The 19,343-nt window shown below is 43.8% G+C and overlaps 1 protein-coding gene across 2 annotated transcripts in view; it reads right to left on the bottom strand.

The window, feature by feature from the left end:
* LOC133955570 (cytosolic carboxypeptidase 4) overlaps positions 1–19,343 on the bottom strand; it is a 166,511-nt gene that overhangs the window by 68,846 nt on the left and 78,322 nt on the right. For both annotated transcript variants that reach the window (XM_062390471.1, XM_062390472.1), the window contains exons 12-13: positions 10,887–10,965; positions 10,228–10,494 (exon numbers count right to left, since the gene is read on the bottom strand). In XM_062390471.1, the coding sequence (XP_062246455.1) occupies positions 10,228–10,494; positions 10,887–10,965 (346 nt within the window). The remainder of the gene's footprint in view (positions 1–10,227; positions 10,495–10,886; positions 10,966–19,343) is intronic.

Here is a 19,343-nt window from a genome sequence, read left to right as displayed (position 1 = left end):
CGCTAGCCGCCACCTTCAGCGCTGTGCAGCAGGTTGGAGCAGGAGCGTACCCCGACCAAGCCAGTAGACGCTCCATGAGCTAAAGTCACGGAACGATCCGGAATCATGATCCGACATCATAGATTAATAAACTAAATACATATGATTATCAGTTTGTGTGAGGAGGGACAGAGACGATCACACAAACACACAAAGAAACACAGGCTCCCGCAGACAGACCCTGCACTCAGTATCTCATAGTTATAATATTGTTCAGTCACTTTAACCCTGATGTCCTGACTGTGCTAAGTCATAATTATGAGATGCTAAGTCATAATATTTTTTTCATCACAGTGGCGGAAATGGGCTTCCATATATTTAGGTTCTCTTTCAACATTCGTTTCGGTATCTCACTATGGGGTACGCCCTCCGCGCTGTCCCCCAGAAGCAATTTTACACTCCGCCAGTCGTGACTGGCAGGCAGACGTGACGTCTGTCACTAGAGGAGGGACCTCCTACTCTATATAAAACTGGATTTCACGTCATCGCCTTTAGTCTAAAACCTCTTCTCCTTCCTAGAAGCATTACCTCAGACGGTGTAGCTAAAAAGGCTAACTAAATTGTTCACAGGGCGAGCTAACCACTCGGTCGATGAGAGTTACCTTAAAACACTACATAGCTGGCTGGGGTTAGTAGATTGTCACCATACTATCTACTTGCGGCTTCCAATTTAACAGAAGAGATGGCAATCATGGACCCGGCTCCTGTCCTCACCATGGGCAAGAGCAAGGTACCACCGAGGTTGTGCACGTGTGGGAACAAAATAGCAGGGGCAGATACCAACTCTGTATGTTCGGCGTGCCTCGGACTGGAACACGCCCGAGAATCGCTAACATCCCCGGACACCTGTGAGCACTGTGCACGCCTAACCATGAAAACACACCGACGCAGGCTAGCGCGCCAAGCTAGTCTGTCAGAGGTGGATCCTGTGATTGGGGTAACCGTCCCCAGTACACAGGATGGTGCGGAAGACACCCAGGGAAACACCTTTCCCGTGGGGCCAGCTGGGGCGATCAGCTTGATGCCGTGGCACCGCTACATGACTCCGACAAGCCCGATATCAACCTAGGGTCTGGTCAGGACGGAGCAATCGGAGGTGACTCCGACTCAATGCAGTCTATCAGCCTCGGCTCCGAGGACGATGAGGTGGACGTGGAATCCGTGTTCACCCCACCAGCCGCGGGGCTGGCGTCCGAGGATGGCCCACCGGCTTCCAGCATGGACCTTCACGAGATCTGTAAAAAAGCAGCGGTTAAATTAGGAATTGCGTGGACTGAAGCCCTCACGGAGACCACCATGTCCCGCTATGAGGGCAAAAGGCTGCCCAGAGCAAAAGCTGGCACCAAGCAGTTTTTGCCTGTGTATCCCGAGTGCCTGGAGGGGGCGACTTGGTCCTGGAGTAATCGACTCTCTGCCAATGACCCTTTCCAGGGAGGGGCGATGTTGGATTGGGCTGATATGGAAGGAAAAGGTTTCTCCCACCCGGTCGAACCTTTACTGGCGACTCACCACCACCCGACACGGTGGTCCACCATGATCTCAGCTGGCCCCACCCTGCCCTCTGAGGCAGATTGTTTCCAGTCGTCGCTGACGGAGAAGAGCTACAATGCGGTGGCCACATCAATGAAAGCTCTTAACGCCTCTTCGCTGTTGCTCGCCTACCAGGCGGAGTTTGAGGATGACATGGTGGCGTCACCTTCCACGGTGGTGTGGGACGAGCTGTGCGTGGTTACGGACCTTTGCCTGCGTCTGCACAGATGCGTTGTCCAGGCGTCTAGGAAGAGCCATGGCCGTGATCATCACCCAGGAGAGGGCTCGGTGGCTGAATTTATAGAGCCTCTCCCAGAAAGAAAAAGCCCAGGTCCTCCATGTTCCCGTGGACCCGAAAGGCTTATTCGGCCCGGCGTTAGCTACCATGCAAAAACGCTGGGAGGAGAAAAAGAAAGAGAGGGAAGCGCTCCAACTGTGCCTCCCCAGGAAGGCGCCGGCCGCTTCCCCAGCCGTACACCGGCAAGTATTCACCCAAGCAGTGACACGGCCAGGTTCCCAGTTTCCGAAACGTCAGACGCACCCTCAGGTGGGCGGTCGGGGCCAGAACAAAACAACGGAGCCCAAGGGAGCCTGGGCGAAAAAACCTTTTGCTCCCAGCGTGACAGCGGGAGATCCAGCTGCCCACCCTGCCTCTCTGGGCGGGGGGGGGCAGGTTCAGCCAGACACCTGCTTCCCTCCCGTCGGAACGGGTTCTGCTCCAAGGAGCTTGTCCCAGAACCCACAAAAGGCGTGCAGAGGCCATGTCGGCACTCATAGTTCAGTAAAATCAAAGAAAGGAAAGATCGGCGCTGCAGAGAGCTCAGTGGAGCCGCAGCCGAGTGTTTCCAAAAGCACATTGTGCGCAAGCACAATGTGCCCAAACAAACATTCCTTTCCCCTCTGTAAAATGTTCAATAAATATCATGTGTGGTGTGCATCTAGGCCGAATGCCGAGGGCGCAGCCTCACTTGTTCATAAAAAACAAACAGAAAAAGAAAAAAACGATAGGAGAACGGGCTCGCATAACACCACAAGGGGGGCAGTATGGCTCCACCTATGGCACAGCCACCCAGCCGGCCTGTTGAGAAGGGCAATGTGGGCGCTGGAACCACACGGCTCGTGTTAACCTCCTCCGCTCAGGCACTAGGGCCGCTGGCGGCCCGAACTCGACAGTGGCGAACCTGTGGGGTATCGGAGTGGGTAATGAAGACTGTGACCAGGGGCTACAGGCTTCAGTTTGCGTCCACTCCTCCCCGTTTCAACGGGATATTGCAGTCACAGGCGCAGGGAGGAAATGTGTATATATTGCAGAAGGAAATCACTGCTCTGCAGAACAAAGGGGCTGTTCAGGTGGTTCCACGAGAACAGAGCCAGAGTGGCTTCTATTCAAGGTACTTCTGATCCCGAAGAAGGACGGAAGTGTACGCCCGATAGTAGACCTGCGGACAATAAACACATACATGAGACTGTACAAATTCAGAATGCTGACACAGTCAGCGCTGATCCGTTTTGTGCGTCCAGGCGAATGGTTCACAGCCATAGACCTAAAAGACACGTATTTTCACATCCCTATTTACCCTCCTCAGAGGAAATATCTGAGGTTTGCCTTCCAGGGCATAACATACGAATACCGAGTGCTCCTGTTCGGTCTTTCATTAAGCCCACGGGTGTTTGTGAAATGCACCGAGGCAGCGGTGGCGCCCCTGAGGGAGGGGGTGTACGTATAGCGATGTATATAGAAGACTGGCTCATAGTGGCACAGTCGCCCCAGCAAACTCAGGCCCACACCAGTCAGCTCATATCGCATCTGGTGGCCCTGGGTTTTGCGATAAATTGGGAAAAGAGTGTTCTGATTCCAACTCAGAGAATCACATTCATAGGACTGTCCCTCGATTCTGTCACGTTCAGAGCGTGTCTGTCCGCAGAAAGGATAAAAGCTTTCCAAGCTTGTCTGGCACCTTTTCGCAGGGGGGCATTGCTTAAATTCAGGTCGTGCCTCAGACTTTTAGGGCTGATGGCCTCAGTTCTGGTGGTGATTTCACTAGGTCGTTTACACATGATAGCAGTTCAGCGCTGGGTAGCGTTGCTCAAACTGAACCCAACGCACCACCGCCATCGCCAGGTATTCGTATGGCCTGCGTCCACACCCTGCGCCCATGGAGCTGCACAGGTTTTCTTACCAAGGGCGTTGCCATGGGAACGGTCATGGCACTGAGGGTGATAACAAAAAATGCCTCTCTTGCGGGCTGGGGGGCCACGCACAAGGCACGAGTACAGTGAGCGGAACTTGGAGTTTATTAATGCAGTTCGGTCACATAAATTGTCTGGAACTGTTCTTTGGCACTGAAACATTGTCTGCCCCTTCTCAGAGGGCAACATATTCTGGTCAGAACCGACAATACCACTGTGGTGGCATATATCAACAGACAGGGGGGGCTGAGCTCGCATCATCTTCACACATTGGCACACAGACTGATAGTGTGGAGCAGTTCTCACCTGTTATTCCGCACACGGAACTGGGGGGCAGATTCTCTCTCCAGGGGCAGCCCTCGCTACAAGGATTGGAAACTCCACGGTGAGGTGGTAACGCAGATATGGAGAAAATTCGGCCGGGCTCAGGTAGATCTCTTCGCATCAGAAGAAAACGCACAGTGTCCGATGTTTTACTCTCTGATCGGCAAGAACGCACCGATGGGGGGGATGCGATAGCGCACGAGTGGCCACAGGTTCTACTGTACGCTTTTCCCCCGTTAGAGCTGATCACACCTACTCTGGCCAGAGTGCGGAGAGGGGTCATGCCTTAATCCTTATAGCTCCCCGCTGGCATGGAAAATACTGGTTGGGGAGATATACCAGCTGTTGTGCGCTCAGCCGTGGCCGCTGCCTCTACGGAGGGATCTCCTGTCACAGGCTCACGAGGAGATTTTTCACCCTCATCCTGAGCGCATGGCTCTATGGGCTTGGTCCGTGAGAGGCTGAATCTGACCACAGCTGGACTTCCACAGAGTGTCATCAAAACTATTCAGAGCGCCAGGGCTCCTTCTACACGCATTGCATATGATGGCAAATGGCATGCGTTTGAGGTTTGGTGCGCAAAAGCAGGTGTGGAGGCTTTTCAGAGCCCTGAATCTGGCATTTGGACATTCCTACAGGGACTTTTGGAAAAGGGTCTGGCTTTTTCCATGGTCAAAGTGTACTTAGCTGCTATTTCAGCATGTCACATAGGCTTTGGTGGCCAAACGGCAGGACAGCATCCTCTTGTTTGCCAGTTCATGAAGGGCACAAGGCGGAAGCGGCCGATGTCAAGGAAATTAACCCCACCGTAGGATTTGACACTGGTGCTCGAAGCGCTATCTGGCGCACCTTTCGAGCCACTGCAGCAGGTAGAGCTTAAAATGCTCTCGTTTTAAAACGGCTCTCTTACTGGCGCTGACATCTGGAAAGCGTGTAAGCGACATTCATGCACTGTCAGTGAATCCGTCATGCATGCGTTTTTTTAAGGGGGATTTAAAGGTTTTTCTCAAACCAAATCCTGCGTTTGTGCCAAAGGTTTTAACTCGGCATTAGCATATCGCCCTATTGAACTGTCGGCGTTCCATCCTCCACTGTTCTCCACGCTTGAGCAGGGACGGCTGAATGCGCTCTGCCCGGTGCGAGCATTACGCGCCTATGTGGACCGGACATCTGGCTTCAGGAAATCAGAGCAGCTGTTTGTGTCCTGGGCTACGTAACACCTGGGGAAGCCTCTTAGGAAGCAGCGTTTGTCCAGCTGGATCGTGGAGGCGATTGCCACAGCCTATCATTGCAGGGGATTACAGCCCCCCATAGGTCTGCGCGCTCATTCCACTCGGGGGATGGCTGCGTCATGGGCACTGTTCTAGGGCGTGCCTGTTGAAGAGATATGTGAGGCTGCCAACTGGGCAACGCCTCATACCTTCACCAGATTCTACAATCTGGATGTTACTGTACCTACATGGTTTCATACAGTTCTGAGCGTGGGGTCAGTCTCAAATGTCCCTGTCTGACTGACGGATTGTTTTGTTTGTTATTGTTCTTTGAGATAAGCTGGCAATACGGGAGTCGCTATATCCCATAGTGAGAAACCGAAACGAATGTTGAAAGAGAACTTGAGGTTAAGGAGTTAACCCCCGTTCTCTGAAACATGAGTGAGGTATCTCACCAGATCACCCTCCTTGCCTGGAGCGAGGAAGAGGTGTGCTTATTTTTTTAGACTTCCGGTTTTATATAGAGTAGGAGGTCCCTCCTCTAGTCAAATCAATCAATCAATCAAATTTTATTTGTATAGCCCATATTCACAGATTACAATTCATCTCATAGGGCTTTAACAGGGTGTGACACATCCTCTGTCCTTAACCCTCAGCAAGAGTAAGGAAAAACTACTGAAAACTCTTTTAACAGCGTAAAAATACGTAGAAACCTCAGAGAGAGACACATGTGAGGGATCCCTCTCCCATGATGCCACGTGTAGGAGAACATCATCAATAATCAAAGTCTCTAGCAGCATTTGATGAGGGTAGACATCCCGAAGGACAACCCAACATGACATGCCAAGCAGTCCAGCTGCAATCACAGTCCATGGTCAGCATCCCATCCAGACCACGATCCACCATCCAGACCAGACGCCACTCCAGTCCTCAGTCACCGTCCACCGCCGCCCACAAGGACCCATCACAAGCCACCACTGCGGTCCTGGTCCACCGCCCGTACCCAATGCCAACGCGACACAGGGTCCGCCACCAGCACCACGATCAGCCCACATGACTCAGAATCCGCCACACTGGATCCAACACTGTGACCCCCGGTGCGCGATCCACAAACCGCAATCCATGGTGCGGCCACAGAGGCCCTGGATCTGCGGGTGATAAAGCAAAGGGATTCCGGGGAAGAGGGATAAGGATGGAGAAGAGGAAGGAGAAGCTGGAATGAGAAGCTCTGTTTGTCATGTGTCATGAAATAGAACTAGTAACGTTCTGGCAAACTAATTAGCTCTAACTATAAGCTTTATCAAAAAGGAAGGTTTTGAGCCTACTCTTAAACGAAAAGATGGCTAATACTGGAGAAATGTGCTCTCTTCTCTTTGTTCTTGTCAGGACACGCGCTGCGGCATTTTGGACAAGCTGTAGAGTCTTTGACGACTTACTGCTGGAGCCTGATAATAATGAATTACAATAGTGCAGTCTCGATGTAACAATGGCGTTGACTAGTTTTTCTGCATCTTTTTGTGAAAGGACATGTCTAATTTTTGAAATATTACGCAAGTGGAAAAAAACGGTCCTAGAAATTTGTTTTAAGTGACTATTAAAAGATAAATCAGGATCGAAGATCACTCCCAAGTTCCTGACTGTTTCGTTGGAAGCAAGGGCAATGTCGTCTAGCGCAGCTATATCATTAGATAATGTATCTCTAAGGTGTTTGGGGCCAAGTATTATAACCTCTGTTTTGTCTGAGTTTAATAAGAGAAAATTGCGGGTCATCCAGGTTTTTATGTCCTTGAGACATGTTCGATGTTAATTAACTGCTTGAGTCTTTGTAATAACATTTTATGGTCAATTGTGTCGAATGCTGCACTGAGATCTAACAGAACGAGGACAGACACAAGTCTCTGATCTGAGGCTATTAAAAGGTCATTAGTGACGTTTGCCAAGGCTGTCTCTGTACTGTGATTGGCTCTAAACCCCGATTGAAAGTCTTCATATATATTATTTTCCTGGAGAAACTCACACAGCTGATTGGCTACAACTTTTTCTAAGATTTTAGAAATGAAGGGGAGATTAGATATTGGCCTGTAATTGGCTAAAACCTCTGGGTCTAGGGTGGGTTTTTAAGTAGGGGTTTGATGACAGCTATTTTAAAAGACTGTGGTACATAACCTGATGATAATGACAGTTTGATAATGTTAAGTAACGAACAATCAATTAGGGGCAGAATTTCTTTAAGTAATTTTGTAGGAATGGGATCTAAGATACAGGTTGTTGGTTTAGAGCCTGAGATTAATTTGGTAAACTGATCACGGGTGATCAGAGAGAAGCTGTCTAAGTAATGGGTAGGATTCTCAGCCGTTTCTGAGATCTCTGTTGTTGGGAGGTTATTAGTGCCAATTGAGGGCAGGAGATGGTTGATTTTATTTCTAATAGTTTGAATTTTATCATTAAAAAAGGTCATAAAGATATTGCTATTTAGGGATCGAGGAATACTGGGTTCGTGGAGGTGTGACTCTCTGTCAGCCTGGCTACAGTGCTGAAGAGAAACCTGGGGTTGTTTTTTATTCTCTTCTATTAGTTTTGAATAGCAAGAGCTCTTGCTTTGTGGAAAGCCTTTTTATATTCTTTAACACTATTCTTCCAGTCTATTAGATTTTCAACATCGTTGCTGGAGCGCCACTTCCTTTCTAGTTTTCTTGATAATTTTTTTTACTCATTTGTCTTGGAATTATACCACGGAGCTAATTTACTATGTTTGACATTTTTCTTTTTTAGAGGCGCTATTGAGTCTAATGTTAATCGTAATGAGTCTGCAGAGCTATCAACGAGGTGGTCGATCTCAATGGAGCTCAGGTGTTTAAAGAATTTGTTGTTTATATGTACTGCTAATACGGGTTTAAATGTAATTGGGATTATTTCCTTAAATTTAGCTACAGCACTATCAGGTAGACATCTAGAAAATAATTTTTTTATTAGTGGCATATATTCAGTTAATGAAAAATCAAAGGTTATTATATTATGGTCTGATAGAACTGGATTGCGCGGAAGTACTGTTTTACCGACACCGTACGATAATACAAGGTCAAGTGTGTGGTTACCACAATGAGTAGGTTTGTGCACACACTGACTGAAACCAATAGAGTCTAGTATTGAAATAAATGCTACGCTAAGGCAATCTTTATTATTATCAACATGAATATTAAAGTCACCAACAATAATAATTTTATCGGTCTTTAGGACTAAGTTTGATAAAAACTCAGGGAATTCCTTTAAAAAATCTGTATAAGCCCTGGGAGCATGGTAAACTATAGCAAATATGATTGGCTGTTGGTGGTTCCTGGATTGGCGTGGAAGACTAAGAACCAGACATTCAAATGATTTGTAGCTGAGTTTAGGTTTAGGATTAATTGATAGACTGGAGTTAAAAATAGCAGCAACTCCACCTCCTCGCCCAATTTCTCTAGGAACCTGTGAATTGATATGACTGGGGGGAGTAGATTCATTTAGACATATTCATCAGGATGCAGCCACGTCTCAGTGAGGGACAATAAATCTATGTTGTAGTCAGAGACTATTTCCTTCACTAAAAGAGCCTTTTTTGCCAGTGATCTAATGTTTAAAAGACCACATTTAAAAGTCTGGGTTTCCTGTGTTGTTTCAGAGGTTGTTTTAATTTGTATAAGATTTTTGTGTGGAGTTAGGGTTAGGGTTAGGGTTAAACCTAACGCTAACCCATCGCTATCAACACACTACATTTATTACATGTACCAATACTGTTAAGGGAGGCAGAGGAGTAGGTAAACATAAGACACTCAGAGCAAGAGAGAGCAGTAGAGCAACAGGGAGAGAGAGAAGACGTCGCTGCTATACAGCTACGAGGGTGAGCTCAGACAGAACACAGAATCACTAAGCACGATAGAGTAAGGGTTGGTATGTGCGAGTGTTTAACTACAGACCGGTGATTTTAGCCGTAGTGCTACAGAGAAACAGCTGTGTTTAGCAGCGGAGCTAATTCGCAGAGCGACCACCACCAGTGGCAAGAAAACAGGAAATGACGCAGCACGCTTACCGTAATGATGTCACGTCTGCCTGCCAGTCATGACTGGCGGAGTGTAAAATTGCTTCTGGGGGACAGCGCGGAGGGCGTGTCCCATAGTGAGATACCTCACTCATGTTTCAGAGAACGGGGGTTAACTCCTTAACCTCAAGTTATAGGTTATTTGAAAGTTAATGATGGTTATTTTATGCTATTGAAATCTTTCTTCGCATGCAACTAGCTACTTACTCTAACCTGGCACCAACACACACACACACACGCATATCTCTCCACACATCTCTCTGACCCCCGCCACATGTCGTAAACATACCATGGTGGAGGTTTATTGCCTTCATAGGGGCCAGCCGCCATTTTGAAAGCACACTCACTCACACAGACACACAGATACACACACACATATTCACATACACATATTTTCCTTCCTTTGAAGGGTGGTGCCCCGAGGTAACTTGAATTAATTAAAGTTATTATTCAGTATTAATATTTAAAGTATTTATATTTTTTCTGATAACCAAATTTATTGAATGCCGAAAGGCACACCATTTAATGGTGTCACGTTTAATGTATCATTTGCACAACACAATCCATACATGTCTTTCCGTTATTTTATACACATACACAGCCAGCACTTAGAATTTGCCTGCATTTACAGCATATTACCAAGGGGAGCAGAGGCTCCTTAGCATTTAATGGAACACACCCACAAACAGGCCATTCTAAACCAGGTTCTTCACATTGAGTTGAGAGGAGTGTCTTGATACTTCATCTCTTTCATATTTTGACCAAAGTATGAAAGAGATAGTTTAATAAGACCAAAATAAACTATGCCAAATGTGGACAAGGGATATAATCTATTTTGTTTTAATAAGCATGCAGTACCTCTGTATGTTGGGTTTGCGAGGGACCATGGGTTCATGCCTTGCTGGAGGGATATGACCCCAGAAATCAGGGAAAGGTAGGATGCTGAACCCTGGAATAGACTTGGTTTGAGTGGCTACAGCACGATACAGCTGGGGTTCATGGTGTGGAATACAGGCTCCATGTGTCTTCAATAACTTGTCTATCATGGTACAATGGGGAAACTCTTCTCCTCCCTCCTGCTCTTCAACTTGTTCATTTTCTTTAAGACCTTGGGCGGCGTCTCCCCTATGAGAAAAAGAACATAATAAGATCAGAGTGAAGGTCATACTGATTAATGACTCTATTATACAATAATATGAGAGACTGACTGAGAGGTGACCCCAGGAATGACACATAACAAAAGGAAATGACTTAAACGAAAGTCAGTGTACAGATAGCTCAAATATTCCTCGGCTTAACTTACATAGAATATTCATTCAGGGTTAATTCTGTTTAACGTAAAGTTCAAAAGATCTGGCCATTTCGGTCAGGTAATGTCTAAGTAAGGTCAGGGTTGCAGTGCCTAACTGTCAAACACGTTATCAAGATAGGTGGTCTAAAGTAAACGGTAGAGTTATCATTGAGAATATTATAAACCTTAGTCCAAATACAGATACATAGAAAATACTTTGATGTACCTCAGCTCTCTACCTGTAGTCCTACAGCCAAGGATGCTGCTGTGACAGAGAAAGTCAGGGGTCTCTAACTGAGCAGCAGCTAGACAAAAAGAAGAAATACCTTATTTTAAATGAACCTTTTTAAGAAAGTGAGGACATCAATAAGAAATAATGAAAAACTAGGGCTACGTTGTAGCACTGGCGGGCCCGAGCACCCGCACGTTGAAGCCTGTTGCGGTCGGTGGAGAGAGCGATCGATGACTAAGCGCATGTCTCTGCGTTGCATCCACACACAGAGCTGTTCAGGCTTGTACTATTATCATGTGACAGAAGTGTGGTAGTAATAGGACAATGCACAGTGGACTTATGAAAACATCGCCTCGTCTGGCGAAGGATGATCCTTCACCAAACATCAATGTTTAAATGGTTTGAGGAAATGTCAGAATTCTGACCTTGATCCAATGACTTGACTGAGGTCATTTGAGCTGTATATTGTAAAGCAGCCAGGAGCAGTTCATCAAAATATAAAACATGTCACTTCCTGTAGCCACCAGGGGGCGCTGTGATTTCAAATCATGATTTCTGTGTAGATGTCATCAGGCCAGGACTCTTGTCTTACATGTCTAGTTTGGACTCGTTTGGACCATGTATGTTCGAGATACAGATGCTCGTGTTTTGATGGCGTTTAATCAAACTTTGACGCCACGCCACGGTCACACGGTGTGACGAAAAGTTGATTTTTTTTTATGTCTTCTACTGAATCATGCTCTTGTTGGCATCTGTTCCTTGTTCCAAGTGGTTGGGGGCAATCAGTTTCATTTGCAGGCAGCAAATTTCGTCTGTAATAGACAAATGACAGTAACTTTTAAAGCTGAATTTGTGTGACAAGCTGTATCATGTGATTTTTTTAAATCGTTCAATAAATGCAGTGTTTTAAGCAGTGATGTATTACAGCAGTGTTGTTGCGCTCATATTCATCGTATGGCAACGTTCGTGATGGTGAGTCCTAATGTTGAAAATTGATCGAACATAGGCTATGGAGTCACATGCAGCTCTTCAGCCCCTCTGCAGTGGCTCCCTGTACAGTGCATGTTGCGCATATTGGTCTTGAACGGTGAACTTACCAAATTAGTTCTTTCACATGATGAACGTGAGTGAACGTAGCGTTCACGTTCATTTTTTAAATAATCATCGTATCAGGCCATCATGAAATACCAGGAGCGGGTGAATGTGTGTGTGTGTGGGTGCGCGCTCCCAGATAGTGGACACACACACAGAGCCGGGGCTCCGCCCTCCGCCCTGAGCCCCACTCACTCGCTCAGAGAGACACAGTGAGATCGGAGCTCGTTCACATGGAGCAGCCTCTCAGTGACTGACCGGCTGCTTCTCAACAGTGGAAACAGTGAAAACAACGAGTTTCTTTGGTCTCAACTGATCAGAGATCATCGCCTAAGCTTCTCAATCAGAGCAGAAGCTGCAGGTGGTTTGTACCGATCTGCAGTTTCTGTGTCGGCTTCCAGTCTGAACTGCTCTCACACTTTGTTTTAATATTTCAGCAACTAAAATATGCGTCACATCCTATTACATCCCAGCGCTCTTCCCTGCAGGTCGCTAATCTATAGTTCCGACCCCCGGCCTCGGTAAACTAATCATGGATAAATCCCAGAAAAGAAAAGTCTGGGAGGAAACTAGAGTTTAATTCTGCGTGGACAGATTAATTTGCTTTCACTGCCACCGATGCTGTCTTACATGTATGCTTGATATGTGGCGAGGAATTAGCAAACAATAAGAAATGTAATGTGGAAAGATATTTCCAGAGCAAGCTCGCAGCATCTGCTGAAAAGTACCAAGCTGGAGATGAGGAAAAAAAGCTGAGTTCTGTGTTTAGTTTAATCCAAACTAGGCCCAGACATGTATTTTGTTCTCCAATTCATAAGAATTTGGTGTTTTCCTATTTTGTAACAGGTAAAAATAGCAGTTAAATGTCAACAGTTTTTTATATTGTCGTTCTATTATTTAATAAATACAACAAACTATAGTTTTTATATATATTGTATATCTATATATATATGTATATATATATAACTTTATAACCTGTGTTATCAAATATGTTGTGCGGCTCCAGACAGATTTAAATTGGGGGAAGAGGGGACGAAATGGTCACAATTTGAGTCTTGATCAAACTATGGTCTTAGGATGCCCTCTGGTGCCTTAATATTGGCGCTGCAGGTGAAATTCAATATTAAGTCACTAGAGAGCAGTATAGGACCATGAACTACAGACATGGTGTTTTCATTTTGTTTATCAAACTTATAAGCCTCACCACGGTCACACAGATTGATGAAAAGTTTAAATTTCGATAACTTTAGATCTTCATCTTGTTTTGAACACATGCATCAATTTTTTACGTTGATTTGATGAAGGCCCTACGAGAAGTGAATCAAACTGCAACACTAACAAAAACAACACATTTCCTGTTGTTACCAGGGGGCGCTGTGATTGTAAGTCACAATTTCTGCACAGATGTCTTCAGATCGCAACTCTTGTCCTAGAACACTGATTGAAACCACACAAAATATTTGACTCCAAAACAAGACTATAAAGGTTGTAAGTCAAGTTTATTCACACACACATTCATGCTATATTGCATATAAAATCCAATAAATATAGTTTTCCACAAAGGAAAGATGTATTGGACTTTCTTCACAACAGCGCCATCTACATCTGGTGTTCCAAATGTAGAAACACCACTGAACTAATTCATACCAATCGCAGACTACATATGTAATGTTGAAGTACTTGTCCATTAAATGCAACCATTTAGACAAATGACATGGTTAGTTTGATTTTTGTACATATATTGGGATAATATTTTAATATCCCACAAATAACTAATGTGACAACCAGTGTAAACACAGTTCTTCAATTAATTATATAATTATGTAAGACCACAGTACAACGGTTCTATCTGAAATCTGTTGTGCTTCATACACAACACAAAACATTCTTTAACAGTGCTGTTTTTGTCTTCATAGATTTAGAACTGCAGCACCTGATGTCCTCAGCAGCAACATGGTGGAGATCTGCAGCGTCATGCTGTTCAACACGTAGACGACTGCATCGTCATCTACACAACACTTTTAAATTCCTCCCTTAACTAAAGATGACCTGCAACTGTTTAGTGGTGGCAGTCATTGCTAAGTGTCATGTATAAGAGTTAATGTCTATCTTCATTATGGTCGGTTAAAAAAATAAACATTTATTAGAACAATGTGTATTTTTTGCTTTCTGATTTGATACACTTTCGAAAAGAGCACTGTGTTTAATATTTCTGCTTTGCCATAAGAGACAGAACATGGTCATCACAGCTGTGTCCTTCAGGCTCTTCTGTCCCTAATAAAATGATAGGAAACATAAAATATATCGTTATTGTACAGGAAGTGTTACTTTTGAACAAATGCGTATTCTCATTTTCTGAAGATATTTAACTATGTATTTGAATATGCTTTTGGATTAGAACGTGCACTAGCATGACAATGAATGTACAATATGGAGTTATTTCACATTAAAAGTATTGCATTATAATTTAATACATTATGTATTATGTGCAATACTTTTATTGTTTTAAGTAATGAAAACAGTTCTGTACCTGGAGTCAGTGTTCAGTTTGGTTGGATTCAAGTTGTGTCTCAGGTTGGACATGCTAGAGGAACATTGAACACAAATACACAGATATGTAAAGTCTTTCATGTACCAGGTCAACAGCTTAACAGACTTTTACATGGTAAAAATAAAATATTAATTCAAAGTTAATCAGATCATAATCATTTCAGCTTAGGAAATAGGTAGTGCATATAAGCCTACAACTCTGTATGACACTGTCTGTTCTAGTAAAGTTACAAGGCTATGATTTACTCATATTTAACAAAAGAATTCAGTGAAGTCTGTCTGAGATTAAAGATTTAAATACTGAAGGTGGGAGACACGGTTACTATTCACTGTAACACGTTACAACACTACTCTGAAGAAAGAGCTTTAGGATACGTAATGCTCCTTTGAACAGCTGCTGTTCGATACAGATTTGACTTTAAACACTCAGGTTTCATTTAGCTTAGCTAGCCCGCTACCGAAGCTAGCTTACAAGCCCTCACACAGTCTTCTGTCTCAGAGTCATCTTCATAAAGTAAAGCTTATATCTGCTGGGTGGACCCGCTCATGTCGTTTCATGTCGGTGTTTGTCGGTAATAACCCCAATCGAATTAAGGACAGTTACTGCACCCATGCGAAGATATTGTTTAGCCTCTGGGCTAACGCAGCTTTGCTAACAAGTTGATTATGTCGGTGTTTGTCGGTAATAACCCCAATCGAATTAAGGACAGTTACTGCACCCATGCGAAGATATTGTTTCGCCTCGGGGCTAACGCAGATTTGCTAACAAGTTGCTAATCACTTGTAACACATCGAAATAAAATAGTTAACTTCACTTACCACAGAAGCGGTAGCGCAGTCGCACTTAACGTGTCCGTCAGATGAACAAGCAGAAAACAAACTGTGCTACTGATCCATGTGTGAGTAAACTTTCACCACCACAAAGCTTGTATTCACTGAAGGAGATTGTCATGATGAATTCACTTGCAGCTATGTTAAATTGCGTTTCGTTTTCACGTCGAGATGATGAACTCTGCTGCCAACCCATAAATCATTCGCATGATGAAAAGTCACAACAATCTTATGCCTACATTATCAATATCTTGAAACCCATTTGACACAGTTTGACATGGTTTAGCAAAGTGGCTGAGTAGAAATACATCCAGGTGTGAGTTGACCAAAACAATATGATCTCATGATGCGTTCCTGGTAACTCCGTTAAAATTGATTTTGTTTGTCATGGTGAGCTGATGAACTTTGATGCCACGCCAATAATAATCCGCATGATGAAAATTCACAGTAATGTTATGCCTTCATTATTAATATCTTGAGACCTATTTCACGAGGTTTGACATGGTTTAGCAAAGTGGCTTGGGAGAAATACATCAAAGAGTAACACCTACCAAAACAAGATATTTCCTTATGCCCCCAGGGGGCGCTGTCCTTTTAAGTCATGATTTCTAGGTAGATGTCTTCCGGTCGCGACTCTTGTGTTATATGTGTAGTTTGGAGTTGATTTCGACAAAATATGTCCAAGTAACAGAAGCTTGCTTTTGTTGGCGTTTAGTCGAACTATGAGACCACACCACAGTCACATGATATGATGAAAAGTTTAAATTTTGATAACTTTAGATCTTCATCTTTTTTTGTAGAGTCTCATCTAATTTTTAAGTTGATCTGATGAAAGCTCTCCGAGAAGTACATAAAAATATAAAACGTACCAAAAACAAGACATTTCCTGTTGCCACCAGGGGGCGCTGTGATTGTAAGTCACAATTTCTGCACCGATGTCTTCTGGTCGCGACTCTTGTCGTATGTGTCTAGTTTGGACTCGATTGTACAAAATATGTCTGAGATACAGAAGCTCGTGTTTTGATGGCGTTTTCATCACACTTTGCCGCCAAGCCACAGGCACACGGTATGACGAAAAGTTGATTTTTTGATAATTTTCAGTCTCCATATTGTTATGATGACAGTCATTTACATTTTAAGCTGATCTGATGCACTATGTCAAAGTTTGATTCAATGGCGTGTAATCAAACTTTGAAGTCACGCCAAGGTCACACCGTGAGACAAGAAATCGATCTTTTAATAACTTTTCATCTCCATCTTGTTGAGATGACACTCAACTAAATTTCACGTTGATCTGATGAAAGCTCTACAACAAGTACATCAAAGTAAAAGGGTGGAATATGGCTAGAATGGCTACCAAATCCAAAATGGCGGGCTTCCTGTGTGGTTTAGCATGTCTGTCCAAGAGACTTATTTCTTTGTCATGAAAAGACACATGTCCCTATCGATTTTTGTAGACGTAGACCAATCGTAGTGCCAGGGCTGCCCTTTAGGGGGCGCTAGTCAGTTATTTTGACACGCCCATTCCTTTAAACTATCTGTATATCTTCAGGGGTGGGCTGTTGATACACACATGTAGTTTGAGGGAGCTGGACCCATGAACACGGAAGTTACAGCAATTTCGTGTGTCATGACGAGTTGAACTTTGATGACACGCCATTAATAATCCGCATGATGAAAAGTCACTGTAATCGTAAGCCTACATATCAATGTCTTGAGACCCATTTGACACAGTTTGACATGGTTTCACAAAGTAGATGAGGAGAAATACATCCAAGTGTAAAATGTACCAAAAACAAGACATTTCCTGCTGCCACCAGGAGGCGCTGAGATTTTAAGTCACGATTTCTGTGTAGATGTCTTCAGGTCGCAACTCTTGTCTTACATGTGTAGTTTGGTGTCGATTGGACCAAATATGTCTGAGATAGAGTATGACGGTATGACGAAAAGTTGATCTTTCAATAACTTTTGATCTCCATTTTGTTGTGATGACACTCTTCTAAATTTTAAGTTGATATGGTGAAAACTCTATGAGAAGTACATCAAAGTCAAAATATGGAATATGACCAAAATGGCCACTTAATCCAAAATGGCGGGCTTCCTGTTAATTTTTTCATAATGGTCACTGAGGCTTTTTTGTGCATCTGGTCATGATACACAACTGTCTTGATTTTCGTGAGGATCGGTGAATGCTAAATGAGGGGCTTTTCCGTTGGTGGCGCTGTTGAGCCATTTTGCCACGCCCATTTCCAAATACTCCAGAATATGTACATTTACACCACTTTCTAATTTACTGCAAACTTTTAAAACTTTTTGAGCATGTTTATAAATTCTCAGAATAATCCTTTCAATTTCAATAGGGCCTCCCACCGGAGGTGCTCGGGCCCTAATAAAAATCCTTAAGAATTCAATAGGGCCTCACACCGATTTCGGTGCTCGGGCCCTAATTAAAAGGCGTTATATGTATTTTTATAAGAATATTGTCAATAAGTGACCATGAGTAATAAATGATACAACACTTGGTTGATAAATATATTTGAACTGAATTTAGCCAAGGATAGGTCGCAGGAATTAAATGCATAGCTGCACAGTATGTACTACTGACAACCAATCATTAATAGAAATTGGGTGGAAATCCATTGGAAAAGACAATAACAGTTAAACATCAGTTTAACAACAGTCTTTGAAGATATTAGCCCAACCCAGGTAAACGTATATTCATATATGTGTGTTCATGCTAATTTGCAATATATCTGCAAGATGATGTATTCACAATCTCCATTTCAGATGGCCTCAGCTCCTCCTCCTCTCTGTTATAAATTAAGTTTGTTGGTCTGTTTCATTGGAGTTGGGGTTTCTAAGCAACAAGGTTCTCTTGTCCTACTACCAGACAGATTATCCTTCACATCTTTACTTGACCTCATGATGCTTTCCATCAAGGTCAAGGAATAATGGTTTGGAGTTGTTCAACCACTGCCAAAGTTGTATTTCATTTTGTAGTATGATCAAGATTATGGATGTGTCGTGTATATTCGTTAGAGTAGATCATGTTGGTATGTGCTAAAAACACAATGACAGGCTCACATTTATGGTTCCTGCCTTTTGGACTCTCAGACATTCTCACAGTCTTCCAGATGTTTGCCTTGTTTGTTCTTTACCTTTTGGGGATGACCTTTGACTTCGGGTGTTGTCTCTGACCAGCTGGTGGATGGATGCAGAGGGAATGTTTTTGACTAATGTGTCTTAATGTTCAGACACAAAAACATGCCCTTATTTAGGCAAAAGTCCCATGGAGGACGTCATTTACCTGAAGTCATGGGCGGAACCAACGTACCTATATAAATGTGTGTAAGAGCCTCGCACGTCAAATTTCACTTTTGGCTTGTGTGTCTCTGGGTATCTAGATGCCCGTCCCGACCTGTAATTTCTTGTAATAAACTTTGTTATACTGAAAGTACTAGGTCCTCAGAGTCCTTCCTTCTACTGCATAGAATATACCATAGATGCAAAGACATAGTAAAACACAGTATCAGGACAGGATATTCTCAACCCAATAAACAGAGAGCATCACCCATCATATCACGAGAGAGACAGTTCATCAGCTCCTTTAACAAGAAAACATTGAGGAAAGTTGTAGTGCCAGGTCTTCCCTGCTGTTCTTATTGGGAAAAAAAGATGGGAGTGACAGATTCTGTATTGACTAAGGGAAAGTTGAATTCAGCTGTCAATGTTTACATTAGCTGAGGTTCATCGAAATAACTCAATGATGAACTCCACCGACATCATGTTGATGACAAGAAGGAATAGAGAGGCTAAGCACTCTGTCAGCATTAATGCCGAATGTGGATGAAAACTCTAAAGGCAACCATAATGGTCCTTTGGGGAAGACAGGGAGAGAGACAGATCCCACAAAGTTGATCTGGAATCAAGGGTTACTCGTGAAAAGATTAGTTCATCAGCAGAAAACAACTTGGGCAC

This window comes from Platichthys flesus, chromosome 6 (assembly GCF_949316205.1).
Source record: "Platichthys flesus chromosome 6, fPlaFle2.1, whole genome shotgun sequence".
In the NCBI taxonomy this organism is placed as follows: Eukaryota; Metazoa; Chordata; class Actinopteri; order Pleuronectiformes; family Pleuronectidae; genus Platichthys; species Platichthys flesus.
This window is presented reverse-complemented; position numbering and strand designations above follow the sequence as displayed.